Here is a 24947-nt window from a genome sequence, read left to right as displayed (position 1 = left end):
CAAAATCATTTTCAGCTGGACTTATGTATTGGCTGCTATGTAATTCATGAACAAAACATAGGTTAGAATTAATATTTAAAGAAAAAAGATTGTATAGTATATTTGTTTTGTAACAAGTTTCTGTAAATAAAATAATTTATACTGCTATTTATATGAAATGACGTCTCTGCCTCTTTCCTAAAATATGCCTCTGCCAACCAGTTAAGTTGCAGTTTACATCCATGTCTGTACTAAACAACATCGCATAATGTTTTATCCCATTTTACATCTGTTTCAAACGGTCATGATTACCATATAGATTCTTAAGTTACGGCCAAAAAATGTGACCTTGGTCTTTGACTCTTGAACATTCTTGTGAGTTCATCCTTGAGCACAAGTGATGAAAGACGCGCGAGGCGTTCTTGATACATCCTATTCACAAGAACGAGAGTTTGAACTAAGAAAATGTCTTGAGTCATTTAATGTCATAAAAACAATCCATATAAAATTCCTATAAAAATATAAAACAACCTTTTAGTGACTTTTAATGATATTTATACACTTTGTATCATCTGTTTTTAAATAATCACGCCCAAGTGGCTGGGAAGACTGTTGTATAAAACTAAATCATAGCTTGTTTTAGGAAAAATCTAGATGGTAGTATTGAACACCATAAGTAATAAACAAGTGAAATATGTGGTTTGGTACATGAAGAAAATTCAAATGTCACAGATGCGTGCAAAAGTGCCTCAATGCAATTGTTTGATTTCCCGCCTGAATGTTCTCAGTACCAAACCCTCTCTAACTTTGTTCTGCTTCACGTTATCAAAGTCAACCTTTGCAGAGAGAATGTTCACATATTGTGTTATGATTTACACCTTACAGCTGCATCATTTCAAAGAAGTAGTCATCCTGAAAGTGTTTTTTTTTTCCTGGGTGGACCTGAAACAGTTTCATTTTTTTCTGTGTCATCTTCATTTACTCTTAATCGGTAACATATAGACTGATATTTACACATCCGAACAAAATCTCACGTGTAGAGCCTTTTTATTATAAAACAAAATGATTTAAATAGCCGTAGTGGTTGCAAAGCAACACCCTTTTTAGTGTGGGTATGTCATTTTCAAGGAAAGGGCCTAAAAATAGGTGGTTTCCAAAGACATATGCGTATTATACATTTTTACAATAAACTAGATTTAATTACATGATTTACTTTTATATAATTTAAGACATACAATTTGATTTTTTTATGACCTACTAAATGTTTAGTGGTTTTTGATAGCCTGGTAAAATATATAAAATCCTAATATGGTAAAACGTCAGTATTGTACATCATTAAATATCATAGAAAGGCTAAGAAATGTAGCTTAAAAAAGTAATACAGTATGTGATAAAATATCAGTAGCAAACTGTCAAACTGTCATAGTATATTATGTAATAACTTAGTCAGGGTAAATGTCATAAAGATGTCAGTACAATATAAAGAAAATTCAAAGTATAATACAAAATGTTTGTCATCAACATGTTAGTATAGTATGGTCAAATTGTATTAGAGGTAATGAAAGTCATTAGATTTAAGTTTAGTATGTCATGAATAAGCCTTCGCATAGCATATAACGTCATAATTGTCAGAGTATAAATATTTCATCAATATAAAGTATAGTATATTAAAATGCATGTTTTGAATGTACCAGTCATAGAAAAGCAAGTATCGCATTATTAAATGCAAGTGTCATAAAAAAGGTACACATGCCATTTAAAAAAGTCAAGTAAATGACAAAAAAAAAAAACTTGTTTTGTCATACTATGACAAAACAAATAATGTATGCCATAAAATGTCAAACAAGTCATAAAAGAGTACATCAAAACCTGTATTTATAAAGAAGGCTGTGATGTAATCACTCAATTCTTCACCGTCTCCCCCTGCTGTTCATTGTGTGCGTCCCAAAATCAGACAGGAGAGGCTGCAGGGTAATAAATACGAAATGTAAAAAAAAAAATAAAAAAAAAAAAGCACAGATAAGAACACAACAATGAAGCTCATCAACACAATCTTAAATAATCTTGCAGCAGTGACAATGTAATAGCAGGATGTTGCCCCGCCTCCTCAGCGTCAGCTTGGATGAAGTTGCCTTTTGGGATTCCAGAGACGTGGCCGACAGTTTTCATTTGCATTCTTTATTTAACCAGAAAGGTCCCATTGAGATACAAGAACTCTTCTGCCAGGGAATGAGTACCGCCAGTGACTAAAATCAGTTGAAGTGTGTGAGATTTGTTTGCCAAATTGAAACAAATGATCTGCAAAATGATCGATGGATGTTTGCACAGACGGACGGACAAACAACCTGAAAACACAATTCCACTCTTCGACTTGGAGGCATAAAAAAAAAAACAGCCTTGGAGAATGTAATGTCAACAGTTAAACAAATGTTTATTATATACACAATATAAGAGTCACTTTGTCAGACAAATTACTGGTTCGGGTTTATCAAGAATAATGATGCAAGCTCTGGTTGCATACAAATATGACTACATGTTGATAACCCTCGACAACTTCTGGACTCTGTTCAGCAGCAAGTCGCCCTTCTTGATGGTTTCTTGGTACTGCCAGTTTTTGCTGTCAGGTCTGAAAAGAAGAAAATGGATGAGATTTAGAGTTCTGCCTATATTTATAAATTTAGTGGCAGAAGTATTGAGCTTTGAAAACAGTCACATTACCTATTGGTTTCCACAATCTCATTCACTTTATCAATTTTGCAGTGGAGACGTCCAGCGGCTATGAACCGGGAGAGTTCCCTGAGGAGTGAAGGATGAAATTTAGTCACACTCGTCTTCTCATCCAGCAGGCCAGGACGCATTCACTGTCAAGTCTGTACGCTCAGAGTTTGGATATTGCTGGCATTGAGATCCGATAAGCCGGACTCCATGCTCGGAGTAAAACAGATCTTGGTGAAGTGTGGACAGTATGTGGGCCAGTGGCGGCCCGTGGTTTTAGACCAAGGGCCTTTCTTTAATGAGTGCCGCATAGTCCACATCACGGGCGGACTGGGAAAACATTTAACAACAAACATTTGATGCTAAACATGAAACAGAGTGCAATAAGGAGGGAGCATGGATATCTAATTAGGAATATTGAATATTTACAGTTGATTCTGCAAGGAAAAAATGAAAGAATAAAAATAAGGATAAGTAAAATGCACGGAATGCAAGAACGTGTGAAAGTGACACGTGTAAAAGAGCTTTACAATTCTAGATGGAAACACGACTCTGCTGCTCAGAAGACACTCCAACTGACTCCTGCTCAGCCCAAAGTACAACTGAAAGCTCTTGTCATCCAGACACAATCACCCAGACACAATTCGAGTATAGGTATTCGCCATACTCTTTAAAAAAAAATTTTTTTTTTAAACACCCAGCGAGTTTTTGTCAAAGCGCATGTTAATGGTCACGTGAGCCCTGTGACCAGTCACACGTCTAGGGTCTCCCGATTTGTGATTTGGTTTAGGCCTTCAGAGGAAGCTCGAAGGCCCTGGGTCTGCCACTGATGTGGGCACATTCTGGACATACATCATCAAAAGTTGATATATATATATATATCAATAAAATCATACATTTGTGCGAGAACCCAAGCAATTATATGCAAGATAAGACCTTCAGCACCCTCAAAACCATGAGAAGAGGATTTCAGTGAGGATTTCTGCAGCAACATTGAGGCTAAGCTAGTGTACAAGATACTTTTTTTTTAAAGAATGTCTCCCCATTAGGCGTATGAACATGGCATAAAGGCACTCACTGGTCAATGAACTCTGTGCTGACACCAAAGGCCTGAGCCATGTAGCCCAGAGTGAGGGAGCGGTAGGACTCTAGCAGCTGGCTGTAGGCCTGGATCCTCATCTCCCTCACATAGTAACGGTAGTGTGGCGCAAAGAGCCAGTCCTTCTTCATCTCCTGCTCCACCGTGGCTGTGGCACAAAGAACAACAGTCATTATTGAAGAGTCACGATGTGACAGCAACATGCCACACACACACACAAGGCCTGTGACTAAAACGCTACTGTGACTCATTAAATAACACACAGGAAAGAACAGCAAAATAACACTGCAAGTAACCTGATAATCTGAAAAGAAAATGCTTCCTCACCCAGAGACTGGAAGAAGACAGAGTAGCGGCACTCGTAGAGGGAGAAAAGATACTGGCGAATAGACGGTAGACCGTGCAGCACCTCCAGGATCTCGGCTCCCTTTATTACCTAAAACAGGAACACATACCATTACAGTCACACTGTCAACTTAAACATGTGCCCGATAACATGTCACACCAGCACTATGATCGCAGTCTCCTACCTTTTCACGGAGGTCAGGCCTTTTTAGGGCGATCATGCACACATAGACTGTGTAGGTGACGAAAGTCTTGTAGTCCATCAGCTCGTAGGAGGTGAAGGTGGAGACTGTGTCAAGGAAGAGCTCAGCAGCTTGCTTGAAGTCCCTAATGGCCACACAGTACAGGCCCTGGTAGACCTTCAGACGATTCCTCCTGTCCCAGTCGCCCCCCTCTTCAATGAGGCTGTATAGAAAATAGGTGCATAGAGAGGTGAGTACTTAAAAGATTACGAGACTGGTGGTGGATATGTTTGAGAACAAATATATCAAAGCCTTTGCCTCTTTGCTTTCTCCGAGTTGCGTGTGATGAGGTCGCTGTCCATGTAGAAGAGTCCAATCCTCAGCAGGTAGAATACAATATCTAGTCTGTGTCCCAAAGCCACTGTTTTGTCATAGGTCTTCCTAAAGGCGGTGAGGGCGCCCTCCTGTGGACGCACAAGACAAAAGGCAGACATTGACAATTTATCTGCTAATTAATCAACTGTTCAAATATGTGTACATACACCGACTATCCAAAGAGTTTAGAGTCACACAGCAACTCTAATAGCAGCAGCATAGGTATTGAGAAACTAGCCAATTAGTCAACAGGCAAACTTGCTGGAGAGTGCTTTGGCTCGATACAAAGTGGTGTTGAAAAGGATAAGCAACATGCGCTTTGTGCCCCGAGGCGTAAAGAGAAAGGTAAACAAAGAGAACGGCATAAAGCTGTTAATTCTGGCATATCAAATTTGCATAAAAACATTTAGGGCTTAAGAAGGTACATAAAAACACATGAAATCAGAGGAATGCACGCTAGGTTACACAACTGTTTTGTCCAACAATGTTTTTTTTTATTTGCTCATTGAAGCAGTTAAAACAACAACAACAACTGGAAATTGATTATTCGACAACTACACTTGTATGGTAAGACAAGAGCCTCAAGTCTTTAACGTCAGGCAGTAAAGAGTTATTGACAGCATGCAAACAGCAAATTGTCTTATTTTTTTGGTCTTTATTTTATGCACGCACACACCTTGTATCAAGATGGACATTACATTTAGTCTGGACATGCCAGGAGTAAGACACTGAGGCTCTTTCAAAGGCTAGTCCAAGTATTTCTTTAGCTTTGCCATTTCGACAAAAGTCATTTTTGCTAATTCTACGAGTCCTTCTCATAATATCTGCCACACTGACCTGTACCCACAAGCAGAGTCTTACTTTCCCCCTTTAGAGGACATCATGTCCCACTAAGCCAGTGTTACCTTGTCTCCGATTCGGATCAGATATTCAGCTTTGGCCATCATGGCGTCTCGTATCTCGCTCTCTCCCAGGCTCTTCTCTGCGTCCTCCAGCACGTCGTCCAGGCGCTTCAGCTCGTCCTCGTTGGCCTTTTTCATTTTACTCAGCAGATCGCCGTCCAGCTGCCACTTCAGATCCTTACACAGACATTCATAGTATGGCGACATATCTGAAATATACAGAAACTCGGATAGTTTAACCTGCGGACTATGGCAGCCCTCGGCCTCAATGCTTTACCAACAACACATCAACGACTAGCGATGAGCGCTTTCTGTGTTGACGTTTCCACAACACAATGCAGATTTAACTTAGAAAAGAAGCCTACTTTTAATCTAATATGTACTGTGAAAGACTACATGTATGTGTAATCTGTAATATTACACAGATTGTAAATATGTGAGGTAATTAAAAAAGGTAGTGGCGCAAAGTTTACCAAACAAATCGACGTCAGATTGTTTTGTCGACTAACGATAGCTGACATCTGCTAACAGCGTTAGCTTGCATGCTAATCGGGTTGTGATGATCATTATACATTTTTGAGGAACCTGTCGGCGTCTCCGAGACCATAACAGACACCAAAACATACACAGAACGTGTGTACAAAAACTAACTTCAGTACCGTGTTAGTGCGACCAAAGCTGCCGAGACAAGTCGCTAAAATGCGGTGATATGCTAACTCACTGTTAGCTTTGATGGCGTCCATGAGCTCGGTCTTCACTTTGACGTCCTGTCGGTGCCCGTCCATCGTGAGCAGGAACTTGAGCTGCGCTATCCTCAGGTCGGGGTTCTTGGGCAGACCCTCTTCCTCCAGGTTTTCTTGCGGCATTTTCTGGCTCGAAGACAACTCCAAAGACACGAAACGGAAGGATTTTCTCTTTCTGCAGAGGCAGTTCACTACTCAGCTAGCCTTCAGTTAACGATGACTACGGAAAACAGTGGACCGAGTTGTTTCCGGCGTAGCGCCAGTAAACGAGGAAAAGAAAGAGCGGAGCGCCAACTGACATTTAATAAGAGAGTTATCCTCTACTGCCCTCTGCTGGACACGAGTTAAGCACACCTGTGTCCAAATTCATTACTGCACACTAATTTTTTAGACTACACTTTGAATAAAGACAGTAGCAGTAGCACTTTGGCAGCACTTAGATGTCTCCCACTGATAGCACTTTTTAGATTGACTTTAAATTGTACTCTCTTAATTCTTGTTGTTCTGAGTTTGTACTCACGGTTGAATGAAATTATTGTAAGTCGCTTTGGCTGAAAGCGTCAGCTAAATTACATGTAATGTAATTGCACGAGGCTATATATACTGTTATATACTGTTTTTGTAAACGCTTTACAATACATATGTAATATATTTCCTTATTTTTAAAAGAAAAGCACTGTTTTTTTCAATGAAGATAACATTAAATTAATCATGAATACACGCTATACATTGTTAATGTGGTAAATGACTATTCTAGGTGGAAACGTCTGGTTTTTAATTAAATATCTACATAGGTGTATGCAGGCCCATTTCCAGCAGCTATCACTCCAGTGTTCTGATTGCTAATCGCCTAATGGATGTTTAGAAATCTCTTGAAAACCCTTGTGCAATTATGTTAGCACAGCTGAAACAGTTCTGCTCGTGAGAGAAGCTATAAAACCAGCCTTCCTTTGAGCTTGTTGAGTATCTGGAGCATCACATTGTGGGTTCGATTATACTCTCAAAATGGCCGGAAAAAGAGAACTTTCAGGTGAAACTCGCTAGGCTATTCTTGTTCTTAGAAACAAAGGCTATTTAATGTGAGAACTTGCGAAGAAAATCTTTCAAACTTTTTGAAGGATGTCAATAAAATTGTAACTTTAAATTCCACTTCACAAAAAAGCAAAATGTTTTTCCATGAAAATGTGTTAACCTGTTCAAAGAACATGTTTTTTTTTTATAAAGTCTAACTAGAGTTACTGTTATGTAACACCAGTCCTTGTCCTTTGCACATTGCATTGTAGGTCAATCATCATCAGCACAGTCAAGTGGTTATTGTGCATTTTGTCACATACATGCATTTTTGTGAACATTCTGCACCCCAAAAACCTTCTCATAATTAGAATGTGTTATGGAAATGGATCATCTCCATCGTCTTTAAAATGACAATTATGAATTGAGTACTCAGTATTATAAGTTTACATTTGGTACTACCATGTCATTTGCAAGTGCCTGCATCATTTAAAGTGTTGATTGTAAAAAACATCTTGGGTTGGCGTTACTGTTAATCATGATTAATGGTTAGCACTGTTTCGTTTGTTTCCTCTTCCCGTGGACGCATGCTTCCACAGTTTAAAGACATATCGGCCAAGTCTATCTAAACTCTTAATGAGAAATGTCTTGACCAATTCTAAAATAGGATTCAAATCTTTATATCACCCTCAATATGATGATCAGGCATGAATGAATATAAATCATTTCTACACATGAAACTAGAAACAGCAGTATTGTTATGTATATACATATATAATATGTCATGAAGGGTCTGACATATACCAAAGCAGTGAGTTTGACATTTGATCTCTTATAAACCCAGAAATTCTGAAATCGTTGTGCCATATGATCAGGAATTTAGATTATTGAGATTCATGTTTGAGCAATTCTTTGCAACACAGTTTACAGTAATAGTTTGTAACCAAAGCAAGCTTGATCAGATCAATTGTCTGGCACAGTCACATCTGTCCACTGCACCGGGCAGAGGAGTTTCTCACACAAGCAAAGTCACTGTTTGGTGTAAAGCATGATCGCTGGTTACTGTATTTCTAGAGAGAGAGTCAGAAAAGTTAATGATAACCAGCCTGAACAACTTAATAGAGTCCGTTCAGGCTGTACTTTAAGGTCCATGCCAGTAAAGACAAGATGGTAACTTTGCTACAACAGCTGGTAGGCAGAATATACTGACTCATTTGTATACACTTAGGCCTTTTATTGTTCACAATGGTTTTGTAAGCAGGAAGAAAACATGTTATTCTTTGTTAACATCTTTTATAAGCCTTGCTGTTTTTTCTGTATGGATTTAATACTACTTTATCCCGAAAAAAAACTTGCATTAACTGTAGAAATGAAAGGAAAAAACATCATGTTTTAAGCCAGCGGGTTGTTTTTGAGTTTGTCCGAGTTCAGTGACTCGTCCAAGCCACCGTTTTAGCTGAGTCACTGCTCTCTGTCAGTTTCTGAATTCTTCTTTATTCGTCATTTATAACAAACAAACAAAAAACTACAAGAACCCAACACATTTAGAGCTAAACAAAAGAATGTCCCTTTTTTTTGGGAAAGAAATTGGTCGAGAAAGATTTTAATCTGGGAACAGAGTTTCCCCCACAAAGTTACAGTTTTAGTTTCCGTGAGTGTAGAATAACTATAAATATATAAATATGCATCGATATTGGTTATAAGACATTTATCAAGTATAATGAAATAACCATCTAGAAGCACATCATTTTTAAAAAGCCCTTCATGAGATCCAGTGGTGGAATGTAACAAAGTATTTTTACTTCGTTACTGTACTTAAGTACATTTTTACCTATCTGTACTTTACTTAAGTAAAAATAATAGTGCATACTTTTTACTTTTACTCCACAAAATTTCTGCAATTTGTGTCGTAATTCATTACATTTTATGAACAAAGTTTTACAAAAAATTGCATACACAAAAATATGGATTGCGTTGCTGTTTTGGAAGTTTAAAAAAGTAACTATCTACAAAAGTAACTATTTACAAAAGTAACTAATCACAAAAGTAACTAGTTACAGAAGTAAGTAATCACAAAAGTAAATAATAAACAAAAGTAACTTTTTACAGAAGTAACTAATTGCAAAAGTAACTAATTGCAAAAGTAACTAGTTACAACATAACTAATTAAAAAGTAATTAGTTACAAAATAAGTAGTTACTAGTTACAAGTAACTAGTTACTTTATAGAAGGCACTATCAGCGCTCACCACTGGTGGAATGTAACAACGTATTTTTACTTTGTTACTTTACTAAAGTAAATCTTTACATATCTGTACTTTACTTAAGTAAAAATAATAGTCCATACTTTTTACTTTTACTCCGTTACATTTTGCAGCTATTATCTATACTTTCACTCCACTACATTTCTGCAATATGTGTCGTATTTGTTACATTTTATGAACACAGTTTTGCCAAAATGTTGCCAACACAAAAATATGGATTGCGTTGCTGTTTTGGAAGTTTAAACCAATCAGGTGGCTCTATCAGCTCCAATGACAGCAGAGTGCATTTAGCAGCAGCGCTAGCCGTAGCCTAGCCTGTTTTGCTTAAACATTCGACAGACAGCCTTAACAGACAAATTCTCCACATGGATGTTGTCTTCATTGGTTTGGCTTAATGGTATTAACTTTGCAGATAATCCCTGGTAAATAAGTTGACATCCGCAGATTTGTAAAATAGAGTGTGAAAAGTATTACAGAGGCTATACTTTATCATTGTGTCATTTTACATAAATATCACAAAGATGCCACCTTCGTTTCCCAGACAATGTAGTTTGGGCTATATACTATATATATATATATATATATATATATATATATATATATATATATATATATATATATATATATATATATCATAAATAAGGTTTTCTGATCTCGTGTCCAACTGATATTGCTCTTATAGATTAGGTTCTATTAGAGGAGGGGATCACAACAGAACTCCATTTAATTTAATTGATTCAGCATCCCACCTCAGGTTAAGTTTCCAGGAAACGATCATTATTAACAGGAAGTTGATTCAAACCCAGAATTAAAGGTTGAGGTGTGAGGTTACATCTTGCCCATCTCTAAAAGAGTCTAATATCTCAAAGTAACGCAATAAGAAGCACAAAGGAGGCTGGATTGCCTTTAATCAGACCCATCTGTGTACCCATTCTCTCCTTTCTAGACTCGTGGTAAAGCTCTGTTCCTCATCATCATTTTGGGAATTGGAGGAAGCTTTCAATCTGGCTACCACAGCACTGAATTGAGCTCTCCGTCTCCGGTGAGATGCATCACTTGCTGTTCATTCTGTTGTTCACCTACAGTTAGTGGACACTGAGTGTGTGTGTGTGTGTGTGTGTGTGTGTGTGTGTGTTTAAAAGTGAAAAGTAAAAATAAGCGTTGCTTTTTTCAACCAAACTACAAAATGTCCTCTGGAACTTTCCCTGCAGTTCATTCAGCGCTTCATCAACAGCAGCTGGCACCACAGATATGCAGAGCCTCCGCCTCCACAGACGGTGACGGTCATCTGGTCCCTCATTGTTTCCCTGTACGCCATCGGGGGGCTCTTTGGAGCTTTCAGCGTCAAATGGATCACCGGCTTGCTGGGGAGGTGAGTAAGAGAGACTCAACGCAGCGTTCGGTCCTGTCGCCTGAAACAAATGTGAAGTGATGTGCTCCTCTATCAGAAAAAAGGCGGTGATCTGCAACAGCTTCATCACCATTGTTGCAGCAGGTATCATGCTGGCAAGTAAAGCTGCCAAATCCTATGAGATGATTATCGTGGCAAGGGTTCTGTACGGCTTCTCCTCAGGTAAGGCACCAGGACATTGGGCGCAGGGCGCCATGTTTTCTCCTGACTGATGCGCTCCTTCTCATGACCTGCAGGTCTGGGGTCCAGCTCCCATGTCATATACCTGGCAGAGATTTCACCCAGAAAGATAAGAGGGACCGTGACTCTGACCTCAGTCATCTTTTTGTCACTTGGGAAACTGTTTGGACAGCTTTTTGGACTTTGGTATAACCTTATTTCAATATGTAGGAGAAAGCAAGTTTTGATTGTTTTGGAGGACAGGAAAGCTCATTGCATATGAATGACACCCCCATTTAGAAGCCATGTCTCCTATTCATTTGAATGGAAAGAAGATTTCGATAAAGAGAAGCAGACAATTAAGAGAGAAAATTTGACAACTGTGCGAAAAAAAGAGCTTCAAGAAGTGTAAATAAAGATGCAATTTTCTAAAGTAAGAACAAACAAACATTGAAACGAAGCTTCCTTTTGTTTTTTCAGTGAGATCCTCGGTAGCGAGGAGCTGTGGAACATCGTCCTCTGTGTCCCTGCATTGTTCTCAGTGGTTCAGGTTATCGTGTTGCCTTTTCTCCCCGAGGCTCCCAGATACTTATTCATAGAGAAAGGTTATGATAAGGCTTGCAAAAAAGGTTGGTATATGTTTCTCCATAATCCTGCAGTACCTAACCAAGAAACACTGTTTGTGTATTCAACACAAAAGACAATCGCCAAGAAATGTTTGAGGTTGAACAGTTTTTCCACACAAACTTCTAAAGTATGTAATAATAATAATAATAATAATAATAATAATAATAATAATAATAATAATAATACATTTTATTCGGGGTTGCCTTTCAAGTCACTCAAGGTCGCCTTACAATAAAATAATACAGGATAAAAAGATAAAAACATGAAAGACAGAAACAACAGTAAAACAGAGCATCAATATAAAAAATAAAAAAAAACAAGAGAAGTTCAAAGGGACCAGTTATGTAAGTGAGGGTGTGTTTAGGTTCACAACATGTTTTGGATTATAGAGCCTTTTGTCAGACTGTTAGCTTCTGACATAGCACTATTAATAAATTCATTGTTTTTACCACTCCTCATAAGAAACTCTCATTCCAGCACACAATATATCTATTTTTTTTTTTTTTTTCCATCGAGCAGAGGATCACTTTTCCTAGATGGTGTGTCTCTTGTCTGCGTCCCAGCTCTCCAGAGTTTATGGGGTCCAGGTGACTACAAGCAGGAGATGGACGAGATGCTGGTGGAACAGGCGGCCATTGAGAAAGCCCCACAAAAAAGCACTCTGCAACTCCTGAAAGACCAGAGTGTCCGGTGGCAACTTCTCACCATGTCCATCATCTCCTGCTGCAACCAGCTGTCGGGCATTTCCGCAGTAAGCATGGAACTTAAAGTTGTTCGTTTGTGCTCATTTTAGCATCAAACAATGCAGGTTGAAACCTCTCAGAATCAAATCAATGCTTCTGTCTTTCCCAGATCAATAACTTCTCTTATGACATCTTCCTGAAGGCAGGCATACCAACAGACAAGATCCGCTATGTCACTCTTGGTCTTGGAGTAGCTCAAATCATTCCCTCCGTCTTCTGCGTGAGTGTCTCCCTCAGCTCTTACAGCCATCTTTTCTTTGCACCGTCTCTTGATTTTGCACAGAAATGTTCCTCTTTTTTTTCTATTTTCCTTCCAGAGCAGTGAATTGAGACATTGTGGGAAACTTAAGCTCAGACTCTGTTAACACCGGTTTGTAGCGCCAGCTGCCACCGTTACCATTTTTCTGTATGTTGTACTCTTAACGCCAGAAACACGCAGAGGTATAGGGAAAGTATTAGTCATGGCTATTTGGCAAATGCACGCATACAAGATAAGGCAGACGATAAGTCCACTGCGACACTTCTCACTGTAACATCTAATATATACAGTACATGGTGCTGCCCTGCCTGCTGCACTCACCTTAAAGCTATGCAGCCACTTGCTGCTGCTGCTGGTCATACAGTATTTCAAAAGCCCCGCCTCCATCCCAGAATCCATTTCTAGCCTCTCAGGCCTGATGTGAACACTACGTCAACCCTGCACATATTGATCATTTACAAAATCATGTGAGATGGCTGACGATTGACATGTAGGAGGTAAAAGACAGAAGTTACGCGACGTGTTCAGCACATTCAAAGGTCGTAAGGTCGTATGTTCTTGTGCTCGTCGTCTCTCAGGGGCTGCTGATTGAGCACATAGGGAGGAGGCCGATGATCTGGGGGGGTTATTGTCTCATGTCTGCCTGCTTGGTGTTGGTCTCCGTCACGCTGAATTTGAAGGTAAAACTTGGAATACTTACACAGAAGCAGCCATGTGAGAAATGCGAGCCGTGAAAATGTGTACTCTAGATTCCTGTTTGTATAAAAGAATTTATTGATGTTGTTATTTTACAAATGTCTTCATGCAGGATTCCAGCTACTGGGTTCCATACATTTCCACTAGTTTGATCTTCCTCTTCATCATCTTCTTCTGCGGAGGACCTGGTTTGAGTCTTACAGCAGTTTGGTTCACAAAGAAAAGATGTTTGCGTGCACAAATAATGAACCGCCCACAAAAAAATAACCTGAGTCGTCTCTCTGGTTGTTCCAGGCGGAGCCATGAATACTCTACAGAGTGAGATCTTCATCCAGTCCGATCGGCTGGCAGCATTTGTACTCATGGGGATGCAGCGCTGGTTGCTCTTCGCTCTGCTGGGAGTAGCGTTTCCATTCCTGATTGTAAGTTAAAAAAATCATGAATAAGCGACCCAATAGTTTACTCTGCAAAAGCAACTGCAAATCTGGCTTTTGAAGGTGAACTGGATCCATTCATTGGCAGAACAAATTATTTGTTGTGATATATTTTGGCATTTAGTTGTACAACAACACTCCATTCATTGATTATAACAAAGATAAATTACAGATTGAAATTTCTTTTTCATGTGTAGCTACCTACTTTAACTGTCACGCTGCACCGAAAGACAAAAAACACATCAGCATCTTCATGAAACCTTCAAACCTTCTGATGTTTTTTGCTGTGATCTGTCTGTCCCAGGATGCCCTGGACGCGTACTGCTTTGTGCTGTTCACCTGCGTGTGCCTCCTGGCGTGTCTCTACACCTTCTTTCTCCTGCCTGAGACAAAGGGGAAGACCATAATGGAGATCTCTGAAGAGTTTAAAGGCATCACTGTCTGTGGGAAATCCTTCTTAGAGGAAAAGAGAGTGGAGACCAAATTATGAGGCAGTTCAGATACAGTAACGATGAAGAGTTGTGTTACCAAAAAGACAATATTTATTAGTATTTTAATCGGTTGCCAACGCGGAGGGAGATCCCTGTCGCACTGCAGAATCTATAATACACTTTTGTGTTTTATTCCCTGTCATTGTCCATAGACAAGCGTCTCTAATTATGTCACTCATTATATTCACAACATGTAGGGTGCAGGCCAAGATCATTATTTCAGAAGAATTAGAAAATACAACATGTTTCATGAATTTATTTTTAAATGTTCTTACCATTCAAAAATCATTATTTATTTGTGAAATATGTGTTCAATGCAATATGGACTCGAGACACAAAAATAATAAAACAACAATGGACTTTCATGGAAGCTAGATTTACTTTGACACTGATGAATGAATTGTGTCCTAACAACCTTAACTGCTCTCACATTTCGATTTTATTACGTGGAAGACGTTCAAAGATTATTGAAACAAGTTATTTGTTCTTTCCTCATTCCTATTCCTCCGTATGATCTAAGTACATAACTAATATAAACAGACACAGCATATTACTTTAACAATACTGATGAAAAAGCCAATTGTTTTACCTCAAGCTGAGTTCAAGTTGTTTATACTCAATTTTAGTGGTATTTCTGTAATGATTGCTTCAAACTTGCAAAAAGAGATCAACCAGTTTTAGATCGCTGCAGCTCTGTTGTTGTGTGGGCGACCCACATCAGATAAAACCTGATAAAACTGCACCTGCAGCTGCAAAATGTTTGTCACCTCGAAGTCAGAAGTTTCCTTCCTCGAAACAATAAATCATTCCCTGCTCCCTTTGGACCTGCTGTCTGTGCTGTGACTGCAGCAGGAACGAAAATTAATAGAAACTGTCCCACAAAGTCCCAAAACATTGTGAAATAATTTAATTTTCATTCCTTTTGTTCGCTCAGGGACAAACCTGAAAGTGTGTGTCTGTATTCCAGTGGCATGATGTGGGCGTCCTTGATGTTCATCACTGTCACGCTGGCATTGAAGTTCAGATGGTTTCTTTCACTCTCATACCAGATTCTTAAAAGTGAGACAATAAAACCTTTGCTGAACAGTGGCCGCCGTGGCTGCAGGTGAAAGTTATGGGATGATGCACGACTACTACTGCTGTTTAGCTGTTGAGCATTTAGCAGAAATGAAAAAAGTAATAGCACAAGTGGAGAATAGTATTTAAGTCAGCAAACTCACTGACTACTGTCCAATACACATGAGGTCATTTTCACCAAAAGTTTGCTATTACTATTCACCAGAGGTTTGTTGAGTGTGTGACATTGAGCAATGATATGTTTCATGGTTAATTATTATGTTTCAAGAACTCATCCTCTCAGGAGTTATAGTGTAATTCCAAAGTAGACAGTGTCTGTGTATATATCACGATACTTCCTAACTGTTTAAGGAAGAAATCTGACTCAGAGTAAAGTATTTTAAACAGCGCTGCTCTTTTTCCTCTTTTAAGGGCATCAGGTGTTGTGCCACATGTATAGTCTTGCTCGCTTAAGTATGCATTATGCTAATATGTAGCACTGTCTCAGCATTTTCTGCACTCTCACCACAAGAACACACTCAAAGCAGAATTGCATACTGGACAGTTTCTTCTTCAGGACATTTTTTCTCCAGCATCCGTGGGCCTTTAATATATATGAGCCTATAAAGGTCTCCCCTTCCTTATCACTACGCAGCAGCTGCTAGCAGCCGCAGGGGCTCCGTCAGCTGCCAAAAACATTGTGTCCACAGTTCTGCACATTGGGGACGGGAGCCGTGATTGGTGATGTCTTGGTTGATCCTCCTGATGTCCTGCTGTGATATTGTTAACATTGTAAGAGGATAAACCCGAGGATTAATTGGAGAAACTTCTGCAGACCTGTCTTGTCCCTGTATCCATTTTGCATTTGTATTAGATGCAGAATTCATATTGCACAGATGATAATTCTAATTATAATATGAATTCAGTTAACTGTGCATCTGGTCTTGTGGAATTACGTCCCAGCTGTAATGTCTCCATTACGTCAACAGGTGGCGATGTTAATCTTCTGCAGAGATGCACTGCACTCATCAAGGCCATGCCAATGCACAATTACAATAACAACTGTCGCCCATAACGATCAGTTATTTGGTAAATTAATTTGGACAGATTTCCCAGGCGATTTTTACGTAATTTTATTTATACGATATAACAATGGGGGTGACACAATGGCCGTGTCTTAAGCATTTTTAGCACATTTTAAAGTAACTTTGTAGACAGTTACAAACTATTATCATTAACATGTATTTCCATCACATTGTATCTGATATCATTAATGATTGTATCTGATACCATTATTGATTTCATGAAAGCAATTTGATTAAGATCTGGCATTTTGTCTTTCAATCATTATCCAGGGAAATTATGTTTTTCACATATGAGTTCAAGAGGTATCTTAGAACGTGTTATATGTAATACTTTAAAGGTTCATACACCACCTTACTGGTTTTATTGTCTTTATGTTATTTTAAATTATTTATGGAATAGATGAATAAAAATATACCAAGGTCAGAAAACACTGCTCTGTCACACTTATAAAACATAATTTTTTAAGTGCATATTCGTCTTTTTTTGTTGTTGGCCTTTTCTATCTTTCACAGGGACTCCACTGGAAAGTAACTGCGGTCAAGTGAGCCCACATCCGCCAGCGAGCCTTAATTGCAATTCTGAATGCACGTCCATTCAAGGTGTTACGGTACGGGGGCGGTACTATATAATCATAATGTCACAATTTCCAATATTCAAACTGCTATAAAACAGATCCTTACATTTGTAAAGTAAACTTACAATGCAGCCTTGTTCAAGCTGACCTCTGCCATGCACATGTACATGGCCATGTGATTTTACTGTACAGTTTTGGAGAAAAGTGACTTCAAAGTCAGCTTCAATGACATAATGATATTCATAATGTCACAATTTCCAATATTAAAACTGCTATAAAAACAGATCCTTACATTTGTAAAGTAAAATTACAAGTGTGATAAACATTAATAAATGTAAGTACAGGAGTGATGCCCATCATGAAGCTGACGGGTTTCCACTGTGACCTCATCAGGGCCAATGTGGCTCAGCTGTGTGAGCAGAAGCTGCCAGGTGCCTGGCAAGAAATAGAATAAAGTTCAAATGTATTCATATATATATATATATATATATATATATATATATATATATATATATATATATATATATATATATATATATATATGCACACACACACACACACACACACAAGGGGTGGCCCTAAGCCAAAATGAGTTTGAGACCCCTGGTCTACTTGGGTGATTTCTGGTAAATCTAAGAAACTGTACAGATTTTCCAAGTAAATAGGGCTACACATGCTGCTCTGTGCAAGCCATGTGAATATGATTATTAAATAAAACAATGCCAGTTAGTGCACAGGATGCACAAAAAGATCCACCTGATTAAATCATCCATTGTGTCGGCCGATTATCTACTTTGCCTGAGTGGAAGAAGATGAGGAGCAGATGTCGGAGGACTTAGCCGGTCACATTGATGCCATTTAATTGCCTCAGTGAAGGACAATTTCAATTTCTACACCTGATAACTTTCTTAATAAAAAGTAAAAAGCATTTCAAAGTGCTGATGATGTATTTGTTGATTGGGCAACAGTAGAGTCATGGTAAGATTTGGATTGTGACAAAACCTCACAAGCTGTCAAAAGGTCAGTACGTTGGTAAGATGGGTGATGGCATTGGAATATAACCATTAGACTTATAACCAATAACAATACCCAAGATTCCCTTTTCCACATCATATACAGATAAGATACATCGTACAAGTTACAGAAACCTGTCAGAGATGCAAAGGAAAACCTGTAGTGCAGTCAAAGAAACTGCTCAGAAGATTCATCTTGAAAACGACAATATCAAGAACTGGACTGAACATCAGCCTTACATTACATTACACATTACTAAGTTAATACAGATACAACTGCAAATGTCACAAGAAAAGGCCCTTTTGCCTTCATTTAAATCAAAGTGTAATGATAAGGTGTAGGTCCTGGGAAGATGTGCAGCTGTAAAGTCAACATCACAGAAATTCTCTGCCTTTTTTACAACTGACTGATCGGTCCATCCGTCATTCTGTAAAACAGACGAACAGAAACAGAGAGAGGTGAGGGAAGAGAAAGTGAAGGAAGAAAAGAAAGGAGAGAAGGGGTGAGACTTTCAAGTGATATGATTGAGGGAACGGTGTGAAACTTGGTCCTGCATTAAAAGTTGCTATCGGTGGTGATCTCGTACAGGTGGCACACAGATGGGACCCCTCCTGGGACCCAAACTCGTTAATGAGTCACAGAGAGGAGGGGTAAAGCGGGCTGATATCATTAACCAGACGGAGCCCTCTGGCAACCCAACATCGAGGTACCCAGCATGCCATTCTTAATTATGGCGAGGTGCCCCTCGGGGCGTTGGAGTTGGGGATTAACCCAAACCTGGCAGCGTTTCGCCGCGCTACGTGTCAGACTAAGCAAACACTGGAAATGAATCGTTACTATTTTCTCTCAGTGTGGCTGAAAGACAACAATCAGGCTTAATGAGGGCCCCATAGAGACTTATTATGAGCTCTAATTAATGGTGCACTGTGTGTTTTGTGATTCTTATTTAGAGTATTTAATTGCCTTTCTAAAAACTTTGCAAAAACTTTATGTGAAGTATATTGAAACACGGTTGGCCTATCGGGGTGAAGCTGAGTGGGATGCAAAGTGTTGACCGGTCACAGTTGAGGCCAGTGGAAGGGCAAAGGTCGCGCTTAAGCGGGTGAGAATGTATTGTGAGATCAGTGAGTTTAGGCAAGGTCTTCAAGTCTAATGCTGCTCGACTACTTAACCGTCATTCACTGTCCTTTTTTTGTGCAGACAATTGGGAGCTGCGTGAATGTAAACAGCAGGGAAGTTGTTGGAAATAATTACATTTTGGGTCTGCTGTGCAGGTTTGCAGAAAGAATGTGAGACGATATCGCATCAAATTATGAGGTTTCACACCAAAGGGAAGAGAAAAAGGCTCCCAAACAATGATAATGAATTTTAAAAAGTGATATAAGTCGTAGTAGACTGTGATATCTTTATTTCTGGATCTACTGACATCGTTATGGTGCATTCTTGCCACAGTAATTGAACACACATGATGAGGCAGAAGGAGGGGAGACTGCTGGTAAGACCTCAGTCAGTCCTGTCACGCGTCTCTTATTCACCAGCTCAGTGTGTGTGTGTGTGTGTGTGTGTGTGTGTGTGTGTGTGTACTTGTGTGCCTATAAGATCAAGCTTGCTATGTGTGTGTGTGTGTGTGTGTGTGTGTGTGTGTGTGTGTGTGTGTGTGTGTGTGTTTGCGTGTGTGCGATAACACACCATTGGCATTCTTCATTTGTAAATAATTGAATCAGGCTATTTTAGTTTCCTCAGAGCGCAGCTGTAATTTGCAGTCGTTCTGCTCTTAAGGACCAGTAATTATGGCTTTTAGAGTCTCCCAGAACAACTCAAACGGCTTAAACTCATGACAGCTGTGCATCTGGGCCGTCTCTCTCTCTCACACACACACACACACACACACACACACACACACACACACACACACACACACACACACACACACACACACACACACTGTGTGTGGGTGCTGTTAATTAAACTGCTACATTTCAAGGAATTGTACGGTAATTAAATACACAGGTACAACAACTAGTGTGTTTATGGATGAAAGCAGGGTTTTTTTTAAATGTATTTTCTAACTAATATGAATTAGGATTTTCTTTAAAATAAGAGTATCTTCATACACAGTGGATTTGAAATTGGCCACATGATTACTTTTTCCATGTTGTCATTTCTGATTATTTCATAAATGTTGGATTTTACAAAATTAAAACAAGCTGAAGAAGTTTTTAAATGGCTAACTCAGTCTTTTTAAGCATTATGGTAATCTCATGAAATCCATACAGGGGAATGAAAAAGTGTGGGTTTGGTCAGCAGGTATATAGGTAGATCGTCATTGTTGCATGTTAGCGTGTATAACTATTGGAAGCCTCGTGTAGCCTCCAGAAGAATTCAGTTTTAACAACTTCTCGTTTTGGTAATTTATTTCCTCGATCACAGGTAAAGTAACAAGCGCTGCAGTTGCAAAAGTAGGGAGTCGTCCAGTCAACGTGCAAGTTGACCGTCTAAAACAACACCCTGAACAGCCGGAAGTTCGGGTACATGCAAGGTTCTCCGTCATCAACATATCATAAGCAAAGTTACATTTAATTGGCTCTAACCTGTCAAGTGGAGGAGAATCCTGTGTTCTCATCTCCTCTCACAGAAAGGGACGAGCAACATCGAGTCTGCTTCTCTATTGTCAATATTCTGATAAACATGTGTGTGTGTTGAAGAGTGCAGGCATGTGACTAAAGTTCCCTTGAGAACCAGACATTTCTAGACACAACTACAGCTGCATAGCTGTGTTGTACTGACCTCGCTAACCTAACCTGAGCTTCACTTGACATGAATATGAAAAGCATCTACAGAAATCTTAGATTTATATTATCAGCACCAGTGAACGAGGTTTGTTTGAACCTTAAAGAGGACCTCTGGGTCTTTCCACTGCGTCACCTGATTTGCATGTTGTTTATCCAGTGCAGACACATACCTCAGGATTAATGAAAGGATTGCTGTCTATTCTGCAGACACTGCATACTCTGTCAGGCCTTAATATACCGGAGTGGAGTCAATGGACGATTAACACGAGGGAAAAGAAGTTATACCTTGCATAACATAACCCTACACAGTATAGCGCAGGCACATAAACATGCCATACACGTTATGAGAATGCAGCCAAATTACAATAAGTAAGAAGAAACACTTGTGTTTTACTTTACTGAATTATTCCCTCACAAATGCTTCATCCATTCATCTATTCAATCAATGAATTGAACCTACACACAATAACACAGAACTGTTTCCAAGCAGTTCATTGTTCAGTTTTTTGGTTACGAACACTGCATTATTTTTTTCTAATTGGCCAAGCTTCTGTGGTTCAGCTTCATTCAGCTTAGTTTTGTATCAGCACACTGTAAACATTGTTTTTGACAGATTTGAAGAATAATGAGTAGAAAAGAAAAAAAAGCAGAAAAAAAGAGACTGGAATTTGAACTCTTTCCAAAATTAGTAAATTTTAAGAATAAAGAGTATAAAACTGGCTGTCGACTCTGGACAATGTTGATGAAGTAGCTTTGTGTCATTGAAGGTCACATGATCAGAAATACATGAAGCCTGGTCGACAGCGCGACTGTTACAACTGGAAGCATCCATGCGACTCGAGGATTATCTCCCCACCATCCGCTACTTTGAATATGGCACGGTCCGGGAAGCATATGGCTGCAATATGTGGCCCCCCTGACTGTTGGGCCTTCATTTGCTTTTAATTAAACACATGGAAACACCCCATGCTTGGGTAAAGACCAGGAAAGGAACTAATGAAGAAACAATAGTATAAGCAAAGTTAATGACGACGTGGGGAAAGCTCATGTGTCAAGGACAATAATATCCAAACTAATGAAGACAGCGCTTTGTGTCTGTTTTATTGTATGTCTGGAGACACTGATTGCAGTAAAGCTCATCCAAACTTGCAGCTGATGTGAGTAACAGTCTGCAGCTGTAGTTTGAAGACGTGCTAAAAGCAGGGGAAAGTCCACATTTACGGACCAGGCCCCGGGCCATCTGACATAATGTATCTCACATGTTTGTGCAGCTGGTTTTGTCGTATTATGGCTGACTAAATGAGGACTCTTTTCCTCCCTGTCTGGGAGTCATCCGAGTGTATCCCGGAGCAAACACACGCCTTTGGAAGTTGAGGTTAGGTGAAGTAAACGAACTAATGTGCCAATCATGTCAACAGCATTAGTGCTTGAACGCCTTTAATCAAGCGATTGGCGTTCACACAGTTCCAAACATATGTGTGTGTTTGGATTATGGGGGCTATAGCGACAGTAATCCCCGGACAGCATGGACGTCAGAGGCAATCCAATTTACGGTATAACGTTGCTTAACTCTTACAGATACAACCTGTTATGCTGTATTTGCCAATATTTAAACGGCGGAGGTTGACTTGTTTCTCGCCAGAGCTAAGAACGTCAGCGGATAACTGAGGCTTTAATTAAGAACAGCGGTGCTTTGAGCTAAATGGTAACGTTAGCAAAGTATGATCATAACCAGCAGCAGGTAATGTTAACCATGTTCAACATCTAACTTTAACATGTTAGCATGCTAGCAATTGCCACTTCAAGTGCAGCTGAAGCTGTCAGTTGAATGTATTTGGTCATTACTCGATGTAATGATCATGATGCTACATTAAATGGGAAACGGATCTAGCCAGTTATCGTGAATGCATGTTCAATCCATCTAATAGATACTGTAACTCTCAGTCTGGAACAATGGGGTTGACCCATAGACGGACACCGCCATCCCTCAAGCCATGCTGTTGCATGCCGTACATACTTACATAAGGCATCACCAGATTTCAATAACTAAATCCCTGGACCTTTGTCAGCAGTTTTCTACTTGTATAGGCTGATTCAACAAACAGAATGTCAGTGGCATCTGTTTCCAGGACTATGGAGCTCTGTTTGTTCGAATGTGACGACACCAGTAACAAGCCAGCAACAAGGAAGTACAGCGATCCAGTGGAGGGTGACGCTCCTAATCAACCTCTACACCACATTGTCATTCATTTATGCATTAAACAGATGGAGAAGGTGACTGTTACGCTCTCTTGTGAACACCAGACACATGTGTTGTCATTCTCTGGAGAGAAACACCAGCTGTCAATCAAAACACTCACTGAAATACTCCTTTATTCCAAATGCAGGACCAGGTTAGCCAAATAAAACATGCATACGTTGTTTTTGTCATATTCTATATCTACATTATAGATATTTAATACATAAATGATTCTATCCATACAAAATATAAAAATATGTGAGGCCTCATTTACAACCATATATACATGGACTTCCTTAACTTAACTGAAATTAAAAATTCATTTATCTATGTACATACTATGAACTGAATACAATAGTACAGTATATCATCTAAATCACACTGGTGAAAACGCTAAGCTGTCCCAAACAGACTACCTTGCACACTTGTCTGCTGCATGGAAATGAAGTCATCATCAAAGAAAATTGCACATCAGCTTTTGATAAACGTTGTGACTTGATAGAACTGCGCATGTTGACCGTTAGCCTTAATACTCAGGAGATATTCCAAAACATTAAAATGAACAAACATGCAAACACTTTGCACTGTTGCTTTTTCACTGTTAACCGACTGTAATTCATCACTGACTTTCAATTACGTGATATTCAACACTCAACAACACTGAATAAATGGACTGTGACTTTTTTTGTTTTGTTTTGTTCCAGATGGGCGATGTTAGTGTACACAAGCTGAACGAACAGTCATTTCCTTTACCAGACGACAGGATGTTAGGAGATGATGCAGTTCTTGCTTTTTCTGCGTTTGCGGGTGTGTAACTGCCCGCTGTGGTTGGGTCCTCCAATCCCGTTGTACTTATGGACAAGCTCCTGGTTGCTGAGGTAGCGAAGCTGGATGGGTCTGGGGATCGGCTCACCCAAGAAGTAACCTTCATCCTCTGATTCGGAGGATGAAGAGCAAGTAGAGCACCAGCCATCGTCATCGTAATCATCCCAGGAGTACTGGTTCAAGCCAGTGCGTCGGCTGGCTCCAGGGTTCTGAAGAGTCAGGTCTGAAGTGGTTCTGGGACATGGCCTGAAGGGTTGGGGCTGGTATCTCCTCCCTCCTCCTCCTCCAAACTGGTCCCTGATGCTCCTTGGTGGTGGGAAATGGTCGTAATCCTCACGGACACCTAATTGTGGTCTTTCTTGAGGTCTCACCCTTCGCTCTGCCACCAAGTTGAGAGCGTTTTCTGAACGGGATCGACGGGATCTTCGGGAGCGGTGATGGTGGTGCCGGCGCCTCTGGGGAGTCTCTTCTGGAGCTTCTATCCGTATACTGGCTCCTCTTCCACCTCCTCCACCACCGACACCCCCCACCCTACGCTCATTGATGGGGGGTAGGCGTGCAGCGTTGGCGCTGCTCACCAAACTCACCCTATCCTCCTCTTGGAAGGTGAAGCCAGGTGGTAACTTAGTCATACCCATACCCACACCCATGCCAGGGTGATCGCAGTACTGCATCTGGTACTGGGAGGACCGGGGAGGATCCATTTCCATGTAGGGTTGACCGGCGGTAAGGCTGTGAATAGACTCCGAGCTCCGAAACTGCACTGAGGAGTTGAGGGTGCCCATGTTACTTTTCTCTGACACGTTCATCCCAGAGTCTTTGCTCAGGTCTGGCATGGAGAAACGAGAAAGGTGCTCCTGCCGCTTTCCTCCTCCATCTGCTGAGTGGCCTGTGGGCAAATGGAGTTGAATTTTGTGTCACTCGGTG

The 24947-nt window shown here is 39.8% G+C and overlaps 3 protein-coding genes across 4 annotated transcripts in view; 1 reads left to right on the top strand and 2 right to left on the bottom strand.

Annotated features, from left to right (window-relative positions):
- Positions 1 to 2391: 2391 nt before the first annotated feature.
- On the bottom strand, positions 2392 to 6587 carry psmd6 (proteasome 26S subunit, non-ATPase 6). Its single transcript, XM_068595219.1, has 8 exons — positions 6319 to 6587; positions 5601 to 5806; positions 4639 to 4784; positions 4324 to 4543; positions 4121 to 4229; positions 3773 to 3941; positions 2698 to 2775; positions 2392 to 2605 (listed from the first exon to the last, which is right to left on the bottom strand). The coding sequence occupies exons 1-8, from the start codon at positions 6461 to 6463 to the stop codon at positions 2509 to 2511; spliced, it is 1170 nt and encodes a 389-aa protein (XP_068451320.1). The 5' UTR covers positions 6464 to 6587; the 3' UTR covers positions 2392 to 2508.
- Positions 6588 to 8445: 1858 nt separating this feature from the next.
- slc2a9l1 (solute carrier family 2 member 9, like 1) lies at positions 8446 to 14433 on the top strand. The gene is given in 13 exon segments (XM_068595112.1): positions 8446 to 8477; positions 8479 to 8542; positions 10561 to 10656; positions 10826 to 10986; positions 11063 to 11187; positions 11262 to 11391; positions 11665 to 11813; positions 12375 to 12562; positions 12664 to 12774; positions 13392 to 13493; positions 13622 to 13697; positions 13804 to 13931; positions 14248 to 14433. Coding segments are annotated over 13 exon segments (1548 nt in total).
- Positions 14434 to 23270: 8837 nt separating this feature from the next.
- prickle2b (prickle homolog 2b) overlaps positions 23271 to 24947 on the bottom strand; it is a 77460-nt gene continuing 75783 nt past the window's right edge. For both annotated transcript variants that reach the window (XM_068595195.1, XM_068595196.1), the window contains one exon: positions 23271 to 24909. In XM_068595195.1, the coding sequence (XP_068451296.1) occupies positions 23963 to 24909 (947 nt within the window). In that variant the 3' untranslated portion in view covers positions 23271 to 23962. The remainder of the gene's footprint in view (positions 24910 to 24947) is intronic.

Source organism: Clinocottus analis, unplaced genomic scaffold (assembly GCF_023055335.1).
Source record: "Clinocottus analis isolate CAN_PGR_092001 unplaced genomic scaffold, fCliAna1.0.p SCAF_3, whole genome shotgun sequence".
Taxonomy (NCBI): Eukaryota; Metazoa; Chordata; class Actinopteri; order Perciformes; family Cottidae; genus Clinocottus; species Clinocottus analis.
This window is presented reverse-complemented; position numbering and strand designations above follow the sequence as displayed.

Coding starts and splice junctions, on each gene's coding strand:
- psmd6 (XM_068595219.1), bottom strand. CDS start 6,463: ATGCCGCAAGAAAACCTGGAGGAAGAGGGTCTGCCCAAGAACCCCGAC. Junction 4,230..4,323: donor GGCCTGACCTCCGTGAAAAG/GTAGGAGACTGC, acceptor TTCCTGTTTTAG/GTAATAAAGGGAGCCGAGAT. Junction 3,942..4,120: donor TGTCTTCTTCCAGTCTCTGG/GTGAGGAAGCAT, acceptor TTTGTGCCACAG/CCACGGTGGAGCAGGAGATG.